This window comes from Anomaloglossus baeobatrachus, chromosome 7, assembly GCF_048569485.1.
Source record: "Anomaloglossus baeobatrachus isolate aAnoBae1 chromosome 7, aAnoBae1.hap1, whole genome shotgun sequence".
Taxonomy (NCBI): Eukaryota; Metazoa; Chordata; class Amphibia; order Anura; family Aromobatidae; genus Anomaloglossus; species Anomaloglossus baeobatrachus.
Window position 1 is genome coordinate 237,839,140 of NC_134359.1, and position 22,041 is coordinate 237,861,180.

At 51.4% G+C, this 22,041-nt stretch overlaps 1 protein-coding gene across 1 annotated transcript in view; it reads left to right on the plus strand.

Moving 5' to 3' along the window:
- LOC142245339 (BOS complex subunit NOMO1-like) overlaps nucleotides 1-22,041 on the plus strand; it is a 226,410-nt gene that overhangs the window by 100,337 nt on the left and 104,032 nt on the right. The window contains 2 exon segments of the mRNA XM_075317979.1: nucleotides 3,248-3,384; nucleotides 3,614-3,701. Of these exon segments, the coding sequence (XP_075174094.1) occupies nucleotides 3,248-3,384; nucleotides 3,614-3,701 (225 nt within the window).

Here is a 22,041-nt window from a genome sequence, read left to right on the forward strand (position 1 = left end):
CCCGGCACAACAACAAGGTTCCGGTTTACGTGGCTCGCTCCCACGATCCTCAGGCCTTTGCAGCGGATGCTCTGGTTCAAGATTGGTCCCAGTTTCGTCTGTCCTACGTGTTTCCCCCTCTAGCTCTCTTGCCCAGAGTTCTGCGCAAGATCAGAATGGAGGGCCGTCGGGTCATCCTCATTGCTCCGGACTGGCCCAGGCGAGCTTGGTACCCAGACCTGCTCCATCTGTCCGTAGAGGTGCCGTGGCATCTTCCGGACCGTCCAGACCTTCTCTCACAAGGTCCGTTTTTCCGCCAGAATTCTGCGGCTCTCAGATTGACGTCGTGGCTCTTGAGTCCTGGATCTTGACGGCTTCTGGTATTCCTCCTGAAGTCATCTCCACTATGACTCGGGCTCGGAAGTCTTCCTCGGCCAAAATCTATCACAGGACCTGGAGAATTTTCCTGTCCTGGTGTCGCTCTTCCGGCCATGCTCCTTGGCCTTTTTCCTTGCCGACCCTTCTGTCCTTTCTACAGTCCGGTCTGCAGCTAGGACTATCCCTCAATTCCCTCAAGGGACAAGTCTCGGCTCTGTCAGTGCTGTTCCAGCGGCGTATCGCCCGGCTGGCTCAGGTCCGCACCTTCATGCAGGGCGCGTCTCACATCATTCCGCCTTACCGGCGGCCCTTGGATCCCTGGGACCTCAATTTGGTCCTCACGGCCTTGCAGAAACCCCCCTTTGAGCCTCTTAGGGAGGTTTCTTTGTTTCGTCTTTCACAGAAAGTGGTCTTTCTAGTGGCCATAACTTCCCTCAGGAGAGTCTCTGATTTGGCTGCGCTCTCTTCGGAGTCACCTTTTTTGGTTTTTCATCAAGACAAGGTGGTTCTCCGTCCGACTCCGGACTTTCTCCCTAAGGTGGTTTCTCCTTTCCACCTTAACCAGGACATTTCCCTGCCTTCCTTTTGTCCGGCTCCTGTTCATCGCTTTGAAAAAGCGTTGCATACTCTGGATCTGGTACGGGCGCTCCGGATCTATGTGTCTCGCACCGCTGTTCTTAGGCGGTGCACCTCTCTTTTTGTGCTAACCACAGGTCGGCGTAAGGGCCTCTCGGCTTCTAAGCCGACCTTAGCTCGTTGGATTAGGTCGGCCATTTCCGATGCCTACCAGTGTACTCGGGTGCCTCCCCCGCCGGGGATCAAGGCACACTCGACCAGAGCTGTCGGTGCCTCTTGGGCTTTCAGGCACCAGGCTACGGCTCAGCAAGTCTGTCAGGCTGCCACTTGGACTAGCCTGCATACCTTTTCAAAGCACTACCAAGTGCATGCTCATTCTTCGGCAGATGCGAGCTTGGGCAGACGCATCCTTCAGGCGGCTGTCGCCCATTTGTGAAGTTAGGCTCTGCCTACTTCTTAGTTTTTCTGTTTATTCCCACCCATGGACTGCTTTGAGACGTCCCAATGTCTGGGTCTCCCATAAGGACGATAAAGAAAAAGAGAATTTTGTTACTTACCGTAAATTCTTTTTCTTATAGTTCCGTATTGGGAGACCCAGCACCCTCCCTGTTGCCTGTTGGCAGTTTCTTGTTCCGCGTGTTATCGCTGGCTGTTGTCGTGGACAGAGTCTCCGGTTGTTCCGGTTCTTGCTCTATCTCTACTTGTGGGTGGCTATTCTCCTTCAGCTTTTGCACTAAACTGGCTAGATCTGGTTATCCAGGGGGTGTATGTGCTCAGAGGGAGGAGCTACACTTTTTAGTGTAGTACTTTGTGTGTCCTCCGGAGGCAGAAGCTATACACCCAATGTCTGGGTCTCCCAATACGGAACTATAAGAAAAAGAATTTACGGTAAGTAAACAAAATTCTCTTTTTTCTCCCCCCTCCCTTTCTCCCCCTCCCTTTCTCCCTATTTTTCTCCCCCTCCCTTTCTCCCTATTTTTCTCCCCCCTCCCTTTCTCCCCCTCCCTTTCTCCCTATTTTTCTCCCCCCTCCCTTTCCCCCTATTTTTCTCCCCCCTCCCTTTCTCCCCCTCCCTTTCTCCCTATTTTTCTCCCCCCTCCCTTTCCCCCTATTCTTCTCCCCCCTCCCTTTCCCCCTCCACCTTCCCCCTCCCTTTCTCCCTCCACCTTCCCCCTCCCTTTCTCCCTCCACCTTCCCCCTCCCTTTCTCCCCCCTCCCTTTCTCCCCCCTCCCTTTCTCCCCCCTCCCTTTCTCCCCCCTCCCTTTCTCCCCCCTCCCTTTCTCCCCCCTCCCTTTCTCCCCCCTTCCTTTCTCCCCCCTCCCTTTCTCTCCCCCCTCCCTTTCTCTCCCCCCTCCCTTTCTCTCCCCCCCTCCCTTTCTCTCCCCCCTCCCTTTCTCTCCCCCCTCCCTTTCTCTCCCCCCTCCCTTTCTCTCCCCCCTCCTTTTCTCTCCCCCCTCCCTTTCTCTCCCCCCTCTCTTTCTCTCCCCCCTCTCTTTCTCTCCCCCCTCCCTTTCTCTCCCCCCTCCCTTTCTCTCCCCCCTCCCTTTCTCTCCCCCCTCCCTTTCTCTCCCCCCTCCCTTTCTCTCCCCCCTCCCTTTCTCTCCCCCCTCCCTTTCTCTCCCCCCTCCCTTTCTCTCCCCCCTCCCTTTCTCTCCCCCCTCCCTTTCTCTCCCCCCTCCCTTTCTCTCCCCCCTCCCTTTCTCTCCCCCCTCCCTTTCTCTCCCCCCTCCCTTTCTCCCTATTTTTCTCCCCCCTCCTTTCTCCCTATTTTTCTCCCCCCTCCCTTTCTCCCTATTTTTCTCCCCCCTCCCTTTCTCCCTATTTTTCTCCCCCTCCCTTTCTCCCCCTCCCTTTTTCCCTATTTTTCTCCCCCCTCCCTTTCCCCCTATTTTTCTCCCCCCTCCCTTTCTCCCTATTTTTCTCCTCCCTTTCCCCCTATTTTTCTCCCCCCTCCCTTTCCCCCTATTTTTCTCCCCCCTCCCTTTCCCCCTATTTTTCTCCTCCCTTTCCCCCTATTTTTCTCCCCCCTCCCTTTCTCCCTCCACCTTCCCCCTCCCTTTCTCCCCCCTCCCTTTCTCCCCCCTCCCTTTCTCCCCCCTCCCTTTCTCCCCCCTCCCTTTCTCCCCCCTCCCTTTCTCCCCCCTCCCTTTCTCCCCCCTCCCTTTCTCCCCCCTCCCTTTCTCCCCCCTCATCACCTTCTTTTTTCTCCCTCAACCCACCTCTACCCCTTTTTTCCCCCTCTCCCTCTGTAACTTTTTGTATATTCCTGGAAAAACATGTTTATAATATATATTTTTGTTTTCTGTTTGAAAGCGAGTATCATCCAGGAGGATTGGTGCTGGAAGAATAAATCTCTGGAGTTTGAGGTTAAAGAGGATGACCTTGTTGGCATTGAGTTCAGGCAGACGGGCTACATGCTGAGGTGCTCCCTCTCGCATGGGATAACCCTGGTGAGTGAACATGTCCCATCTTATATACCCATGTGTCCCATTGTGTAACCTTCATGGCTACTGGTGGACGCAGCTTTTACGTTATAGATTGATAATGGAAGGTTGTACTGAGAAATTGGTGGTTTGTTCGTTTTCCTGCTTCCTCGTTGTCCATCTTTTCTGTATCTATTCTTTTTCCTAGTATTGATGTTGTTACAATTTATAAATCCACTGAATTTCTGATCTCCAGGAATTTTACCAAGATGGAAATGCCCCAGAGCATGTCGGCGTGTATAATCTAACAAAAGGAGTCAATCGCTTCTGCCTATCAAAGCCAGGTAATTTTTTTTAATGTTTGTTTTTTTTTTTTTTTTTTTTAAAGTCATAATTTTTATCAAGCACCCACATCTCAAGTCATGCTTTGCAATGGGAATAGAAGCCATACCAGGTTTGCCCCAGGTAAAGTGTAGGGGATTCGTATATTGCTCATTGCCTGGCTCCGACCCTGATACATTAAAATAAAATGTAGGCAAAATGTTGTGGATGAACACTTGGCCACGACCATACTGATGCCTGATATATTGCAGAATGAGGAGCCACATAGTCTCAGCCCTCAATGCATTTTGTATTATCATCACAATCACTGCCAACCCCAGTACTTTTCTGTTACTCCAGCCCATTCCCCCTCCCCCCCCACCAACCCACCTCCACATCCGTCATGGCGAAATCGCGGCCCCGGAGCCCCAGTGACCGCGATTGGTTTTCAAAAACTGTAGATTCGGGAAGGAGAGGACTTGTACCTAACCTCAGGAGGGGTGGTGTCTCCTTCCCGGACCTACGGAGGCTGTGATTGGCTGACGAACGCCGCTCAGCCAATCACAGCCAGTGTAATGTTTCAGCCATTGAAAATGGCTGAAGCATTGAAATCCAGCTATGTCAGTGCAGCTATAGCACTGGCCATTGGCTGGAGCTGTGTGAGCTTTGCTGCACCCGCCCCCAGCTCTGATTGGAGAGATCGGCCTTGTGACCGATCTCTCCAAGCACCGTGCATCTGGGACCGGGTGAGCTCGCTGTAGGAGATCGCTCTCCTCAGCTTCTCCCTCCGTGGAATCTGAGGACAGCGATCCCTGCGGGTGCCCATCTGTGAGTCACAGCCCCCGATCCACTGCTGCCCTCCTCCATCTGCTTCGCCCCTGCTTGTGACGCCGCTACTCTCCCGCTGCGCCCCTGCTTGTGACACCGCTGCTCAGCAGAAAGAAAGCAGCGCCGGCAGATGCAGGGGGTGGCGCAGTGGGAGGAGAGCAGCGGCGTCACATGCAGGGGGGCTTCTGACGCCGCTGCTCTCCTCCCGCTGCGCCCCCCCCTGCATCTGACGCCGCTGCTTTCTTTCTGCTGCCTCCTTTCTGCTGCCTCCTTGTATCCGCCGCTGCGCCGCCCCTGCATCTGCCGCCGCACTCTCCCCACCAGCCGCCGCACTCTCCCCACCAGCCGCCGCACTCTCCCCACCAGCCGCCGCACTCTCCCCACCAGCCGCCGCACTCTCCCCACCAGCCGCCGCACTCTCCCCACCAGCCGCCGCACTCTCCCCACCAGCCGCCGCACTCTCCCCACCAGCCGCCGCACTCTCCCCACCAGCCGCCGCACTCTCCCCACCAGCCGCCGCACTCTCCCCACCAGCCGCCGCACTCTCCCCACCAGCCGCCGCACTCTCCCCACCAGCCGCCGCACTCTCCCCACCAGCCGCCGCACTCTCCCCACCAGCCGCCGCACTCTCCCCACCAGCCGCCGCACTCTCCCCACCAGCCGCCGCACTCATCCATCAGCCTCTGCCCCTTCCCTGCTCTCTCCCATCCCCTTAATCCTCTTCCCCCTCTCCCACCTCTCCCCCTCCCGAATCTGCTGCAATCCGGCTGCCTAGATCCATTCTGTAAGGTAGCTATCCCCAATCTCACCTCCCACTCCCCTTCCACCCTTCCCCCCTCTCCCCCCCTTCCGCCGCCGCTCCTGCATCCGTTGTGCCCTCACCCATCCTCCGCCGTTCATTCATCCACCGCGCCCTCTCCCATCCTCCGCCGCGCCCTCTCCCATCCTCCGCCGCGCCCTCTCCCATCCTCCGCCGCGCCCTCTCCCATCCTCCATCCATCTTTTTTTCCATCCCACCTAGTCCCTTCCCCCCTCCCTTTTTGCAGCATATCCATGCGTTCGTCCTGATTTTTTTTTTCTTCTGTAAACTAAGAAAGAAATACAAATAAACTTAGTTTAGGGCCAGTAAAATTATACTGTAGTAATCATCAACTATAGTATTTTTTACTGAATATTGTAAGGATCAGCCCAGTGCCACACATGAGAGCGATGCACGAGTCTCACACCGCATCATCCGGCACAGTCGCTCTCTTCCAGACAGGAGTGTGCGGCTGTGCCGGGTGATGCGATGCGAGATTTGTGCATCGCTCTCACATGTGGCACTTGCCTTAGTGTCAGTTGCAGGCGCTCATATATGTATATATATTTTGTTTTTTTACTGACGTCTGCATTTTTTATTTCGCCAAACTAATATTTCTTTGTATGGGGGGGTCTAGTTTCCAACATGGGGTCACATGTGGGGGAGCTCCACTGTTTGGGCACATCAGGGGGATCTCCAAACGCAACATGGTGCGGCTAACGATTCCAGCTAATTCTCCATTTAAAATGTCCTTCCCTCTGGAGCTCTGCCGTGCGCCCAAACAGTGGTTTTCTGCCACATATGAGGTATCAGCGTACTCAGAACAAATTGCCCAACAAATTTTGCGGTCCATTTTATCCTGTTACCCCTGTACAAATTAAAAAATTGAGCCTAAAATAACATTTGTGGAAAAAAAAAGTACTTTTTTGTTTTTATGCCTCAAAGTATGAAGCACGTGAGGGTTCAAAGTGCTCATTACCCATCTAGATTTATACCATGGGGGTCTAGTTTCCAACATGAGGTCACTTGTGGGGGAGCTCCATTGTTTAGGCACCTCAGGGGCTCTCCAAACGCAACATGGCGTACGCTAATAATTCCAACCAATTTTGCTGGGAAATGGCACTCCTTCTCTTCTGAGCCCCGCCGTGTGCCCAAACAATTACTTTCCACCACATATGAGGTATCTGTGTACTAGGGTGACCGGATCTCATGGGGGGAAGGGGGGGGGGAGGAATGTCGGAATCTTGTTCGTCTGGACCCCACAAAACGATTCCCCTTTCCAGATATTGAGAGAGCCAAAATTTGAGCTCGATCAAACGACGTTAACCCGTGCTGCTCGTTGCTCAAAGTTTGAAAAAAAAAATCCAAATTTTTGGCCAAAAAGCTGACATATGGAGCCATAACTCCAGAACGGTAAATAATAAAAACACGCTTAATATCTCGAAAGAAAGCTAATGTTGTTCTTCAAAATTTATGTTACACACAGGGTGCATGTAATTTCTATTTTAGGGATGGTGATTTTACTTCAGCGTACAACCGACCTTTTATTTATTCAGTTTAGTTTCTTTAGTTTTGTCCTTAGACAAAGGAAAATATGACACAGGTATCAGTGACAATCTAGTACAAAAGCAGCTAGCTCCAGAAGTAATTGCAAATGTTACTGCTGAATTCGAGACCAAATTAACTGAGCGGCCACCCCAGAGATGACTACAAGGAGCTGTTGCAGTTGGTTCTCATATTTGTTGGATCGCTAGATGGCAATGTTGTGGGTTTTAGAACTCCAGGAGCCATTCATCACGCTAGGTGGATGGCAAAGGCTATTTACTGCTTAAAAATGTTCATTTTTCGTCGTCAATTTAAGGTGTCTAAAGAAGAAGAAAGTTCTGTGCGTGCCATTTCTGTTTTCCTAGTTAAAATTTATTGTAAAGCTTGGTTCAATGCTCCAAAAGCTCATCTTGCGCCAAAGCAAGATTTAGGTATTTCTTTTTCGCTCCTAATTGGGAGACCCAGACAGTGGGTGTATAGCTACTGCCTCTGGAGGCCGCACAAAGAACTACACTTAAAAGTGTAAGGCCCCTCCCCTTCTGGCTATACACCCTCCCGTAGGAGTACGGATTCCTCAGTTTTAGCTTTGTGCGCAAGGAGGTCAGACACGCACGCATAGCTCCATTGTTTTTAGTCAGCAGCAGCTGCTGACTATGTCGGATGGAAGAAAAGAGGGTCTATACAGACTCCCAGCATGCTCCCTTCTCACCCCACTTATGTCGGAGGTGTTTGTAAGGTTGAGGTACCCATTGCGGGTACGGCGGCAGGAGCCCACATGCTGATTCCTTCCCCATCCCTTTTTACAGGGCTCTGGGTGAAGTGGGATTTACCGGTCTCCAGGCACTGAGACCGTGCTCCATCTACAGCCCCTGGAGAAGATGCTGGATGGAGCGGAGTACATCAGGGACATGGCCCTGCTTCCTTAAGGTACTCTGTGTCCCCGTGCATTTGGCGCTCACACCGCAGCATGCTGGGTGTTGTAGTGCGCCGGGGGACATCAGCGCTGCGGCGCCTGTGCCATGGCCTCATTCAGCTTAGCTGAAGCAGGCACACGTATGGGAATCGGCCGCGCCGGCCGCTGGGGCTGCGGCACGGCTGGCACTTGTAGTGCGCCGGGGACTTCAGCGCGGCCTGCGCTTTTACGGCGGCCGCGCTGATAACTACAGTCCCCGGTTTTTGCGGCCTGCTTCCGTTCGTTCCCGCCCCCAGACCTGCCAGTCAGGAGAGGGGCGGGACGCTGCCCACGTCTAGGACTCGGTCGCGCCGGCCGCTGGAACAGCGGCGCGGCTGGCACTTGTAGTGCGCCGGGGACTTCAGCGCGGCCCGCGCTTTTACGGCGGCCGCGCTGATAACTCGAGTCCCCGGCTTTTGCGGCCTGCTTTCGTTCGTTCCCGCCCCCAGACCTGCCAGTCAGGAGAGGGGCGGGACGCTGGCCAGTGCATCAGCGCTGAGGGCTGGAGTCGTTTTTACATACTCCAGCCCTCACAGTCAGCACAGAGGGGACACTGTTCCCGCACTTTTGTTTGGGAACTCCCACGGACCGCCCCTCTCCACATAAGCCGGCAGCCATTCTTGCTGACACGCTGAGCTGCAGAGGGGAGCCGGGGAGACCCAGACAAGGCATTCTGCAGCCTCTTACCCGCTGTTCAGCGGGCGGTAAGCAGCCCTCAGGGCTCACCCCCTCTTGTGCTCGTAGTATTCTTAGTATTTTGTTGCTACAAATACTTAGTATTACATAGCGCTGGTCGCCCTTTGGCTATAGACTCTCTCACATGCAGAGAGCCAGCAGCATGTCGCCCGTAAAACGCAAGGGTGCCAAGGCACAGACATTATATGCTTCCTGCACCGCATGTGGGACTTTTCTACCGGCAGGCTCCACGGACCCCCATTGTGTGCAGTGCTCGGCCCCTGCGGCGCTTGCACAGTCGGGACCTCTGCTGGACGTGTCCCAGGGTGTACCACCTGTGAATGCTGTCCAGGTGACAGGAACTGAGTTTGCAGCTTTTGCTGACAGAATGTCTCTCACTATGTCACAAATTCTTTACACATTGCGAGCTAGGCCTGTACTTCAGACCACGGACACTGTGCATGTATTGCCCCCTGGTCCCCCTCAGCTCCTAGCTCCGGGACGGGCATCTACACCTCAGGGTGAAGACTCTGACTCGGACGATGGCCCCGGGCAGCCTAAGCGGGCTCGTTATGACGGGCCTTCACATTCATCTCAATGGTCTGGATCCCAGCGGGATGAATCTATGGGTGATGAGGCGGACGTAACTGATCAGGATTCTGATCCTGGGACCGCTCTCAATCTAGATACACCAGATGGTGACGCCATAGTTAATGATCTTATATTTAACATCAATAAGATGTTGAATATTTCCCCACCAGCTCCTCCTGTAGAGGAGTCAGCTTCGCAGCACGAGAGAATCCATTTCAGATACCCTAAGCGTACATTAAGCATTTTTCTGGACCACGCTGACTTCAGAGACGCAATCCAGAAACCCCACGCTTATCCTGAAAGGCGTTTTCCTAAACGACTTAAAGATACACGCTACCCTTTTCCCTCTGAAGTGGTCAAGGGTTGGACCCAGTGTCCAAAAGTGGATCCTCCAATTTCCAGGCTTGCAGCTAGATCCTTGGTTGCTGTTGAAGATGGAGCGGCACTTAAAGATGCCACTGACAGGCAGATGGAGCTCTGGCTGAAATCCATCTATGAAGCGATTGGAGCGTCATTAGCGCCTTCTTTTGCGGCCGTATGGGCACTCCAAGCTATCACGGCCGGGCTTGCGCGAGTCGACTCAGTCACACGTGCATTTGCCCCGCAGGTAGCACCATTGACCTCGCAAATGGCGGCATTCGCGTCGTACGCGATTAATGCTGTTCTGGACGCTACAAGCCGCACGGCAGTGGCGTCAGCCAACTCAGTTGTTTTGCGTAGGGCTCTGTGGTTGAGACATTGGAAAGCAGATTCTCATTCCAAGAAGTGCTTAACCAATTTGCCTTTTTCTCGTGACCGATTGTTTGGAGAGCGTTTGGATGAAATCATCAAACACTCCAAGGGTAAGGACTCTTCCTTACCGCAACACAGACAAAACAAGCCCCAACAGAGGAGGGGTCAGTCTGGTTATCGGTCCTTTCGAGGACAGGGCAGGTCCCAATTCGCCTCGTCAAAAAAGACTCAAAAGGACCAGAGACGTTCAAATTCTTGGAGGTCTCAGTCACGCCCAAAAAGACCAGCCGGAGGAACCGTTGCCAAAACGACGTCCTCCTGACTTGCGGTCTCCGATGCCCACACCCGCGGTCGGTGGGAGGCTGTCCCGCTTTGGCGACATTTGGCTAGCAAGCGTCAAGGACCGTTGGGTGAGAGATATTCTATCTCACGGGTACAGGATAGAGTTCAGTTCTCGTCCGCCAACTCGTTTCTTCCGAACTTCTCCACCACCAGACCGAGCCGATGCTCTGTTGCAGGCGGTGGCCGCTCTAAAGGCGGAAGGAGTGGTGACCTCCGTCCCTCTTCAGGAACAGGGTCACGGTTTTTACTCCAATCTGTTTGTGGTCCCAAAAAAGGACGGATCGTATCGTCCCGTCCTGGATCTGAAGTTGCTCAACAGACACGTAAAAGTCAGGAGGTTCCGGATGGAATCCCTACGCTCCGTCATAGCCTCAATGTCTCAGGGAGATTTTCTAGCATCAATAGACATCAAAGATGCGTATCTCCACGTGCCGATTGCACCAGAGCATCAGCGTTTCCTACGTTTCGTCATACACGACGAGCACCTACAGTTCGTAGCGTTACCCTTCGGTCTGGCAACAGCCCCCCGGGTCTTCACCAAAGTCATGGCAGCAGTAGTAGCTGTTCTGCACTCGCAGGGTCACTCGGTCATCCCGTATCTAGACGACCTGCTTATAAAGGCATCCTCTCAAGAAGCATGCCAACACAGTCTGAAGGTGGCGCTAGACACTCTCCAGACTTTCGGGTGGATTATCAACTTTCCAAAGTCTCATCTAACCCCGACCCAATCTCTGACTTATCTTGGCATGGAGTTTCATACTCTATCAGCGATAGTGAGGCTTCCACTGGACAAGCAGTGCTCGCTACGGACTGGAGTGCAATCTCTCCTTCAGAGCCAGTCGCACTCACTGAGGCGCCTCATGCATTTCCTAGGAAAGATGGTAGCAGCAATGGAGGCAGTCCCGTTCGCGCAGTTTCATCTGCGCCCTCTCCAATGGGACATTCTGCGCCAATGGGATGGGAAATCGACGTCCCTCGACAGGACTGTCTCCCTCTCTCAGACTGCCAAGGACTCTCTACGTTGGTGGCTTCTCCCCAACTCATTGTCACAGGGAAAGTCGTTCCTTCCCCCGTCCTGGGCAGTGGTCACGACAGATGCGAGCCTATCAGGGTGGGGAGCGGTGTTTCTCCACCACAGGGCTCAGGGGACGTGGACTCAGGAAGAGTCCACCTTGCAGATCAATGTTCTGGAAATCAGAGCAATCTATCTGGCCCTGCGAGCCTTCCAACAATGGCTGGTAGGCAAGCAGATTCGGATTCAGTCGGACAATTCCACGGCGGTGGCGTACATCAACCACCAAGGGGGAACACGCAGTCGCCAAGCTTTTCAAGAAGTCCAGCGGATTTTGACGTGGGTGGAAAGCAGAGCGTCCACCATATCTGCAGTTCACATCCCAGGCGTGGAAAACTGGGAAGCGGACTTTCTCAGTCGCCAGGGCATGGACGCAGGAGAATGGTCCCTTCACCCGGACGTGTTTCAACAGATCTGTTGCCGCTGGGGGTCGCCGGACGTCGATCTGATGGCGTCACGGCACAACAACAAGGTCCCAGTTTTCATGGCACGGTCTCACGATCACCGAGCGCTGGCGGCAGACGCCTTGGTTCAGGATTGGTCGCAATTCCGACTCCCCTATGTGTTCCCACCTCTAGCATTGTTACCCAGAGTTCTCCGGAAAATCAAGTCCGACTGCCAGCGAGCCATACTCGTCGCTCCAGATTGGCCAAGAAGGTCGTGGTACCCGGATCTGTGGCATCTCACGGTAGGCCAACCGTGGGCACTACCAGACCGTCCAGATCTGCTGTCTCAAGGGCCGTTTTTCCATCTGAATTCTGCGGCCCTGAACCTGACTGTGTGGCCATTGAGTCCTGGATCCTAGCGGCCTCAGGTTTATCTCAGGGAGTTGTTGCCACAATGAGACAGGCTAGAAAACCATCCTCAGCTAAGATCTATCACAGGACGTGGAAGATATTCTTAGCGTGGTGCTTGGCTCAAGGGTTTTCTCCCTGGCCATTTGCATTGCCAATTTTTCTTTCCTTCCTGCAGTCTGGGTTGGAAAAAGGTTTGTCCCTTAGCTCGCTTAAGGGTCAAGTCTCCGCGTTATCCGTATTCTTTCAGAAGCGCTTGGCACAGCTTTCTAAAGTACGCACGTTTCTCCAAGGAGTTTGTCATATTGTTCCTCCTTACAGACGGCCATTGGAACCCTGGGATCTGAACAAGGTTCTCCTTGCTCTTCAAAAGCCGCCTTTCGAGCCCTTGAAAGAGGTTCCCCTTTCTCGGCTTTCACAAAAGGTAGTTTTTCTTGTAGCGGTCACATCTCTTCGAAGAGTGTCCGAGCTGGCGGCGTTATCTTGCAAATCTCCCTTCCTGGTGTTTCACCAAGACAAGGTAGTACTGCGTCCAATTCCAGAGTTTTCTCCCAAGGTGGTTTCTTCCTTTCATCTCAATCAGGATATCACTTTGCCATCTTTGTGTCCGCATCCAGTTCACCAATTTGAAAAGGGTTTACATCTGTTGGACCTGGTGAGAGCACTCAGGATTTACATTTCTCGCACGGCGCCTCTACGCCGTTCGGATGCGCTCTTTGTCCTAGTCGCTGGTCAGCATAAGGGATCGCAAGCTTCCAAATCCACCCTGGCGCGGTGGATCAAGGAACCAATTCTTCACACATACCGTTCTGCTGGGCTTCAGATTCCATCTGGACTGAAGGCCCATTCTACCAGAGCCGTTGGTGCGTCCTGGGCGTTGAGGCATCAGGCTACGGCTCAGCAAGTGTGCCAGGCGGCTACCTGGTCGAGTCTGCACACGTTTACCAAACACTATCAAGTGCATACCTACGCTTCGGCAGACGCCAGCCTAGGTAGACGGGTCCTTCAGGCGGCGGTGGCCCACCTGTAGGAAGAGGCTGTATGACAGCCCGTTCATGTGGTATCTTTTTACCCACCCAGGGACTGCTTTTGGACGTCCCACTGTCTGGGTCTCCCAATTAGGAGCGAAAAAGAAGAAGGGAATTTTGTTTACTTACCGTAAATTCCTTTTCTTCTAGCTCCAATTGGGAGACCCAGCACCCGCCCTATCTGTTTTTAGGGTTTCGTTTTTTCGGGTGCACATGTTGTTCACGTTGTTTCTTAAGTTCTCCGATCTAGTTATCGGATTGAATTTGTTTTTGAAACTGTTATTGGCTTTCCTCCTTCTTGCTTTGGTACTAAAACTGAGGAATCCGTACTCCTACGGGAGGGTGTATAGCCAGAAGGGGAGGGGCCTTACACTTTTAAGTGTAGTTCTTTGTGCGGCCTCCAGAGGCAGTAGCTATACACCCACTGTCTGGGTCTCCCAATTGGAGCTAGAAGAAAAGGAATTTACGGTAAGTAAACAAAATTCCCTTCTTTGCATAGTCTGTTAGACTATAAAGAATGTGACAACGACATTGCAGAAATAGCCCTGACCAAATTTTCGAACCATTTGTGGTATTTGAATGCAGAGTTGGTGGGATTATCGTTTTTTGATCCCACCATTACAGACTATGAAAAGTCGTTAATGGCTAATAAATTGCTCAGTAGCACAGATGAACCATCAGAGCACACTAGGGTTGTAAATCCAAAAGTTAGGAAAGAAAAAATAAGAGGTAGTTGATGGAGGATTGGTAAATTTACTTACCAAAGAAACATTTACATTCTTTGACCGATTTAATATAAAAACAGATTTCCTAAGACAAAATCCAAACACCTGGCCTCAAAATAATGACTTCCAAGAAGGATTGAAAATTGTCAAAACATTAAAAGTACTTAATGATACGGCTGAGCGTGGTGTTAAATTAATAACCGACTTTAACGACCTTCTGACAAAAGATGAAGAACAAAAGCAATATATCCTGCGGGTTGTAAGCAAATGCCGAGCCTTATATTCTGACGTTTCAAAAACTACTTTAACAAAAGCTCTATAATAGATTAGATAACTATAAAATTATCAACTCATGTAGGTACTACGTCTGTATCTTCTCTGTGTCGGTTTTGTATGTATTATATACCTCATTTTTATATTTTAAAATAAAAAATGTCATTAGAGTTATCAGTATTACTTGTTTTCTCTGACGCCTCATTGGGGGATATAGGACCATGGGTGTTATGCTGCTTATCCATAGGAGGACACTAAGTAGATACAAAAGCATAGCTCCTCCTCTGCAGTATACACCCCCTGGCCGGGCCAGGCAACCTCAGTTTTAGCTTAGTGTCTGTAGGAGACACTTCCTTTCAAGGTTTGTTATTTTTTGAGGGCGACGGTTTCCTTTTGGGACCAATCTCCCACTACCATCAACTGGCGGGAACGTGGAGTGTCGCCTCCACGTACCCCCTCCTACGACGCCGGATCCTGGGCTGGACGACTGGTTCCACAGACACCGATTTTCCAAAGCCCAGGGTAGAGGCACAATTCCTCAGCCCCTCTTTGCAGGCTCTGAGTTGAATATGGCACCTGAATATGGCACCTGTGTGACCGGACACAGCAAGCTGACTCTGCTATTTTCACTGCCTGAACTGAAGCAGTTGTCAAATATATAGAAATAGGAAAACGGGTTTTAGCCTCGCTGAAAAACCACTGGTGCAGGATTAATGATCACCCTTCAGCCCTGCACAGCGCACTTTCACTTGTGTATTCACCCACCACTCTGTGTTACTGAGCACATTTACTTGCGGTCTGAACTTTCGTTACCCCAGCAGGGTTATACTTTCCCTATGCGCTTGCGCAGTCTGCTTTTTTCCCACGGTCCGAACTCATTTCACCCCGTCTCCACTGGCACTCGCTTCCTTCTTTCATAGATGCGATTCTTTTTCACCTTACATTCGGCTCTCCCACACTAGCCCCTCTTTGATTCATCCAAATTGTTCACTTTGGTTCTCATTTTGATATTTGATTCTTCTAAACAGAAAAACTTGATACGGATAATGGATTTAACATTTATCATATTTATCATGTCCATGCACTTGCACAGATCTATATTTTATATATATATATAAATATTTATTAAATGTTCACGTTTCTTTGAGGGCGGTTGCCTTTATAAACTGATCCTTCTGAGTCACTTCATGACATCCCATCCCCATTTCTACCAAGTTCACTAGGTGTATTTGGAGGAATGGTATGGGGGTTAATCCCCCTGCATACTAGTAATTGTTCACAGGTTCGCACCTCTCCATTTTCTTTTTAGTTTTTTTCATAAATTATACCTGCAAATCTAAAATTTTATATGTCAAAAATGGACCACAAAAAACTTTTTTTAACATCTTTTAATTTTTATTTTTATCTCATGCAGTCATTTGTGTTTTACAATAATTTGATGTATTTGATTGTGATTTTTTCCTGTATGTTCTCCACGTGTCTATGAGTCATAGCCCTGCAACAGAGTGGGTGGATGACGTCATGGCTGTCAACGTGGCAGTCTTCATCCTCCTTTATAACACTTGACTGTTAGACAGCTGCATGATTTCTTTTTTCCCTGAGGAAGGAGACGGTCCTTGTCTCTGAAACGCGTTGGAAATGCTGTAATAAAAAAGAAACCTCTTCATTAATCCTGCACCAGTGGTTTTTCAGCGCGGCTAAAACCCGTTTTCCTATTTCTATATATTTGACATTTGCTAGTCACGGGGCCGCTGCTTTTAAACCAAGCTGACACTCACATGCGATCTCAGGAGTTGTGACTGGCACAACCAGATCAGGTGAGTGTACTCTTATTTTTCGTCATCTCAAGTCATACCGGGTAAGACCCTATTTGCGCCTTCTGTCTCCCCACCTCTAGCACCTGTATTGAACTGAAGCAGTGTTTAAGGTGAGATTCACCCCTGACTGGTTTCCCAGACAAAGGGAGAAAAGACAGGGCAGGGAAGGCTCCCAGGACTGCTGATTGCAAGAAGGAGAGCCCCAAGGATCCTGAACACAGTGTTAAAGAAGTTGTCCAGTTACCAAAACTGATTTTTTTTTTCTGATAAATCTTGCTAATATGTGCCCCTCAACACATCTATTATGTTTTTTCAGCAAAATTACCTTTCATTGTGCACTAGCAGCACACGGTCATTGCTGGCTCCAGCTCTGATGGGGTTAATCTCTCCTCTGACTTCCTGTGTTCAGTTCCTACAAGTCCCAGAATTCTTTGTGGCTTTAGGGCGGTGTCTGGCTTATCTAACACACCCATTGTGTCTAATACACCCACTCTGCTCTCCGACCAAACCCTCCTCCCTGCCTCTTCCCAGTGGATGTGCACTCAGAGAAATCACAGAGACAGCAGCTCTGCACAGCCAGGGGAAGAAAGTGTGTGCGCGTGTATATACAGTGTATGTGTATGTGTGCACGTATATACAGTGTGTGTGTGTATATACAGTGTGTGTGTATATACAGTGTGTGTGTATATACAGTTTGTGTGTATATACAGTGTGTGTGCGTATATACAGTGTGTGCGTATATACAGTGTGTGTGTGTGTATATACAGTGTGTGAGTGAGTGTGTATGTGTGTGTGTGTATGTCATACTCACCTGTCTGCAGGGTCCCGGTGCCATGCCTGCTTCCAGCCCCTGTCTCGGTACCGCCGCTCTGGCTGTGTGCAGTCTCCCCGGTGCATGCACGAAGCTTGCAGGACCTTGCCGTGGATCACCTGATGCAGTCACCTGACGCATCAGCTGATCGTGGTGTCGCCGGCTTTTTCGCGCCCGGCCGGCTATCAGCTGATCCTGCCGTCAGGGGACTTCATCAGCTGATTACCGGCAGCTCCTGCAGTGATGGGCCAGGATCAGACTCTCATCCGATCGCTCCAGGAGCTGCCGGTCATCAGCACAGACGTGAGTATTTATTTATATATTTTTTTTCTTTTTTCTACTGATGCATCAGCTGATTGTATAATCGGCTTTTATACAATCAGCTGATGTGTGATGTGATTCACATCCTAGAACCTGACACATCATCTGATCGCTTTGCCTTCCAGCAAACCGATCAGATGATATTGGATCCGGATTGGACGACGCGGGACCCTAACCCAGGATTACTGCGGAGGGGGGTTTATTTCAATAAAGATGGAGTCACTAATTGTGTTGTGTTTTATTTCTAATAAAAATATTTTTCTGTGTGTTGTGTTTTTTTTTTTCTTCTTATCATTACTAGAAATTCATGGTGGCCATGTCTAATATTGGCGTGACACCATGAATTTCGGGCTTAGGGCTAGCTGATAATATACAGCTAGCCCGAACTCCATTATTACCCGGCTAGCCACCCGGCATCAGGGCAGCTGGAAGAGTTGGATACAGCGCCAGAAGATGGCGCTTCTATGAAAGCGCCATTTTCTGGGGTGGCTGCGGACTGCAATTCGCAGTGGGGGTGCCCAGAAAGCATGGGCACTCTTCACTGTGGATTCCAATCCCCAGCTGCCTAGTTGTACCCGGCTGGACACCAAAATTAGGCGAAGCTCACGTCATTTTTTTTTAAAATTATTTCATGAAATTCATGAAATAATTAAAAAAAAAAAAAGGGCTTCTCTATATTTTTGGTTCCCAGACGAGTACAACTAGGCAGCTGGGGGTTGGGGGCAGCCCGTAGCTGCCTGCTGTACCCGGCTAGCATACAAAAATATGGCGAAGCCCACGTCATTTTTTTTTCTTTTTGGGTAAAAAACTGCATACAGTCCTGGATGGAGGATGCTGAGCCTTGTAGTTCTGCAGCTGCTGTCTGCTCTCCTGCATACACTAGTGAATGGAGGATGCTGAGCCTTGTAGTTCTGCAGCTGCTGTCTGCTCTCCTGCATACAATGAACATTTTGAATAAGGAAATGACATCAGACCTTTTTTATTTTTTTCATCAACAATCTTTAATGGCATTGTGCACTGATTAAAAACGCAGTGAGCAAAAACGCAGCAAAAAAGGCACCAAATCGCGGCAAAAACGTGACATGCAGCACCGCAGGTGACAGAACAGAGCAAGTTGGTGACATGCTCTGCTCTGACATAGTGTGCTGCATGTCACTGTATCCACTCTGGGACTTGTTGTGCAGGTGACCGGATGATACATGTCACTAACTGCCCCACTCTGTGATTTCTGCTGCATAGTACCAACTGTATACACTCTCACCTGAACAAGTCTCAGAGTGGAGACAGTTAGTGACATGTAGCATCCGGTCACCTGCACTACAAGTGCCAGAGTGGAGAAAGATAGTGACATGCAGCACACTATGTGTCAGAGCAGAGCATGTCACTGTCTCCACTCCGCTGACCTCACAGCCCGTATACGCTGCGATGGATGCAGGGGGACACAGAACAAGTAATCGGCCGATACTGGAGTCATCTGATTACTTGGGATGAATTGAGCAGTAAAATGCTCTGGTGCTCGATGGGCGAAGCCCATGCCGTTTTTTTTTTTAAAAAAAATTAATTAAAAATAAAAAAAAAAAAAAATCACATTGTTTGTGGGCTCCCGCTGCATTTTCTGTTGCTAAGGGTAACCAAAGCAGCTACTGGCTGCTAGCCCCCGCTGCTTGGTGTTACTTTCACTGGCAATAGAAATGCAGGGAAGCATTTTTTTTTTTTTATAAAGGTTTTTCCCTGAAAACGTTTTTAAGAAAATGACGTGGGCTTCGCCATATTTTTGTATGCTAGCCAGGTACAGCAGGCAGCTACGGGCTGCCCCCAACCCCCAGCTGCCTAGTTGTACCCGGCTGGGAACCAAAAATATAGAGAAGCCCTTTTTTTTTTTTTTATTTCATGAATTTCATGAAATTAAAAAAAAAAAATGACATGGGCTTCGCCGATTTTTTGAGTCCAGCCAGGTACAACTAGGCAGCTGGGGATTGGAATCCGCAGTAAAGGGTGCCCAAACTTTCTGGGCCCCCCGCTGCGAATTGCAGTCCACAGCCGCCCCAGAAAATGGCGCTTTTATAGAAGCGCCATCTTCTGGCACTGTATCCAACTCTTCCAGTGGCCCTGGTGGCAGGTGGCACGCTGGGTAATAAGGGGTTAATACCAGCTATGTTTTACCCGCTGGTATAAAGCCCGAGATTCTAAATGTCAGGCCAAGGTTGACCTGGCCATTAAGAATCTCCAATAAAGGGTTAAAAAAAAAAGACCACACAGAGAAAAATACTTTATTAGAAATAAATACACAGACACAGTAGGGACTCCATGTTTATTACTCCCTCTCACCCCTCCACGATGGAGAGATTTCTGTACTGACCATGCCAGGAGAGAGCGAGGGAAAAGAGAGCGAGCGAGGGGGGGGAGGAAAAGAAAGCGAGCGGGGGGGGGGGGGAAGAGCGAGCGGGGGGGAGAAGAGAGCGAGGGGTGAGGAAAAGAGAGCGAGGGGTGAGGAAAAGAGAGCGAGGGGTGAGGAAAAGAGAGCGAGGGGTGAGGAAAAGAGAGCGAGGGGGGAGGAAAAGAGAGCGAGGGGGGAGGAAAAGAGAGCGAGGGGGGAGGAAAAGAGAGCGAGGGGGGGGGAAAGAGAGCGAGGGGGGAGGAAAAGAGAGCGCAGGGGGGAGGAAAAAAAGAGAGCGCAGGGGGGAGGAAAAGAGAGCGAGGGGGGAGGAAAAGAGCGAGGGGGGAGGAAGAGAGCGAGGGGGGAGGAAAAGAGAGCGCAGGGGGGAAGAGAGCGAGGGAAAAGAGAGGGGAGGGGAGAGAGGGATAAGAGGGGAGAGAGGGATAAGAGGGGGGCAGAGAAGAGGGGGAGGAGGGGAGGGGGAGAAGAGTGGGGGGAGAGAAGAGAGTGGGGAAAGAACAGGGGGGGGGGGGCAGAGGTGCTCTGTCACCAACTGTCTCCACTCTGTGACTTGTGGTGCAGGTGACAGAGTGCAGACAGTTGGTCCCATGCAGCAGGACAGATGGCAGAGCACAGCAGTGACATGCCTGTCAGTGTCTTGCTGCTGGGAGGAGCAGATGATCACACTGCCCGACACCGGCCGCTCTCCTGACATCGCAGCAGAGCGGGCGGGTGGACAGTGTGATCACATACTTACGTGCAGGGGGGGATTCAGCTAAAGACCCCCCCCCCCTGTACTGCACCCTGGCGCCCCGTGTCTCAGCCTCTCTGCATGACGCCGGCTCCACACAAACGTCCTTCGGATCCTCCCCTCGATACTGGGCTGTGACGTGCGGTAGTCACCGCCCACAGCCCTGTCACTCAATCTGAGTGGCGCCGGCATCCTGTGACGTACCCGTCTTGTTTGAGAGCCCGGAAATGCCGGGACGTCAGAGGATGCCGGCGGCCACAGCTCCAGGGGGTCATGTGACTGGCACTGAGCGTGCAGGATAGCGCCGCTCAGTGCCAGAAATGGAAACACAAGCCAATGGAGAAGACGCCTAGAAAGGTAAGTAGAGCTCATACAGAAAATAAAAAAAATGGGTGAACCACCCCTTTAACTTTTCTCTAGCTTGCTGGCTGGAGAAGGGGGGTGGGGAGAGGGGGGGGGTGGCCCTCGCTGTTTGCAGAAAGTCCTGCACAGATAATTTACCGGTGGCGGGGGGGGGGGGTCCAGAGCTCAGGGACTCATGCTGTTTATTTGCCCTGTTTATTTGCTCTAGCAGAAAAGCCGGCAGAGATAACCACCAGTGACAAGCTGTGTGCTGACTGGAGGGAGAGGGAGGAAAACTGTCAGACAATCCCTTCCCGCCGTTTTTTTACTACCCACAGCAGGGGGGGGGGCACACTGACGTCTTCGCGATCTTTTAGCGCTAAGCCCCGCCCCTCGTGGCCACGATAAGCCCCGCCCCCAGGAAAGTGTGGTAAAATCTCCACAGAGCTTACTCCTTCCTTAGGACAGGGCCATTGGCTGATTCTGGTGAGGTGCTTGCTTCACTTGTAGCCCTGCTGAGCATTGCTCCCCCTCCTGGCATACTCCTATTAGGAACATGCAGAACTCTAGGGGCACTGAGAGTGCTAAGGCCCACATAGTCTATTATTCAGCCTGCACTGCCTGCCACGCTGAGCTACCACGTAAACACACCTCTTCTCTCTGTGAGTCCTGTGCCCCTATAGCCCCCCAAGATCCCCCTGCCACCACCGCCGCAACCGTCAGCCCAGAGCCTAGGGCTCCCAACCCACTGGAATGGGCACAGTTTCTGTCCCAATCCATGGAAAAACTGTCACAGAACCTGGTTCTGGCTATGCAATGTCGTCCTTCACACCCTTCTGGGTCCCTGGACGGAACGCAGCCTGAGGATACCCCTATGGCGGATCCTTCTGAGGTAATCCGGGCACATGCTTCACCGGTTGCAGGGATCAGGAAAAGAGCACATGGCCGGGTGTCTCCAGCGGGCTCTCCCTCGGGAGCACACGGGGCAGGCTCTCCCACACGCTCTACCGCTTCTGAAGAGCTGGAGGAGGGAGAATGCTGTTTGTACCAGGAGGATTCCTTGGTTTCATCCTCCCCAGATGATCAAACTGCAATAGACTCCCTTATAGCAGCAATCAACCAAACTCTGCATGTGGAGGATCCCCCATCCACTACCACTGACCATGCGGTCTCCTTTAAGAGGGCAAGGAAACCCCAAAAGGTTTTCGCTAATCACCCAGAGTTTCAGGATATCCTCACAAAGCAAAGAGAGAAGCCTGACAGGCGCTTCGGTAACCGAAAACTTATGGAGTCCCGGTACCCTTTTGCCTCACCTGCCCCTAAGGGCTGGGCCGATCCGCCCTCGGTCGACCCCCCGGTCTCCCTCCTTACCACAAAGACGCTCCTGTCTTCACAGAGGTAACAGCTCAAATTGCCGCTGCGGTGGAGTACCTCATGCAGGCCTCCATGGACGCTGCTACCTGCGCAGCGTTTGTCGCCTCAAATACCATAGCCATCCGTAGAGTTCTCTGGCTCCGACAATTGCGAGTGGACTTTGCCTCCAAGAAGTCTCTCACGGGCCTTCCCTTTTTTCCAGACCGATTGTTTG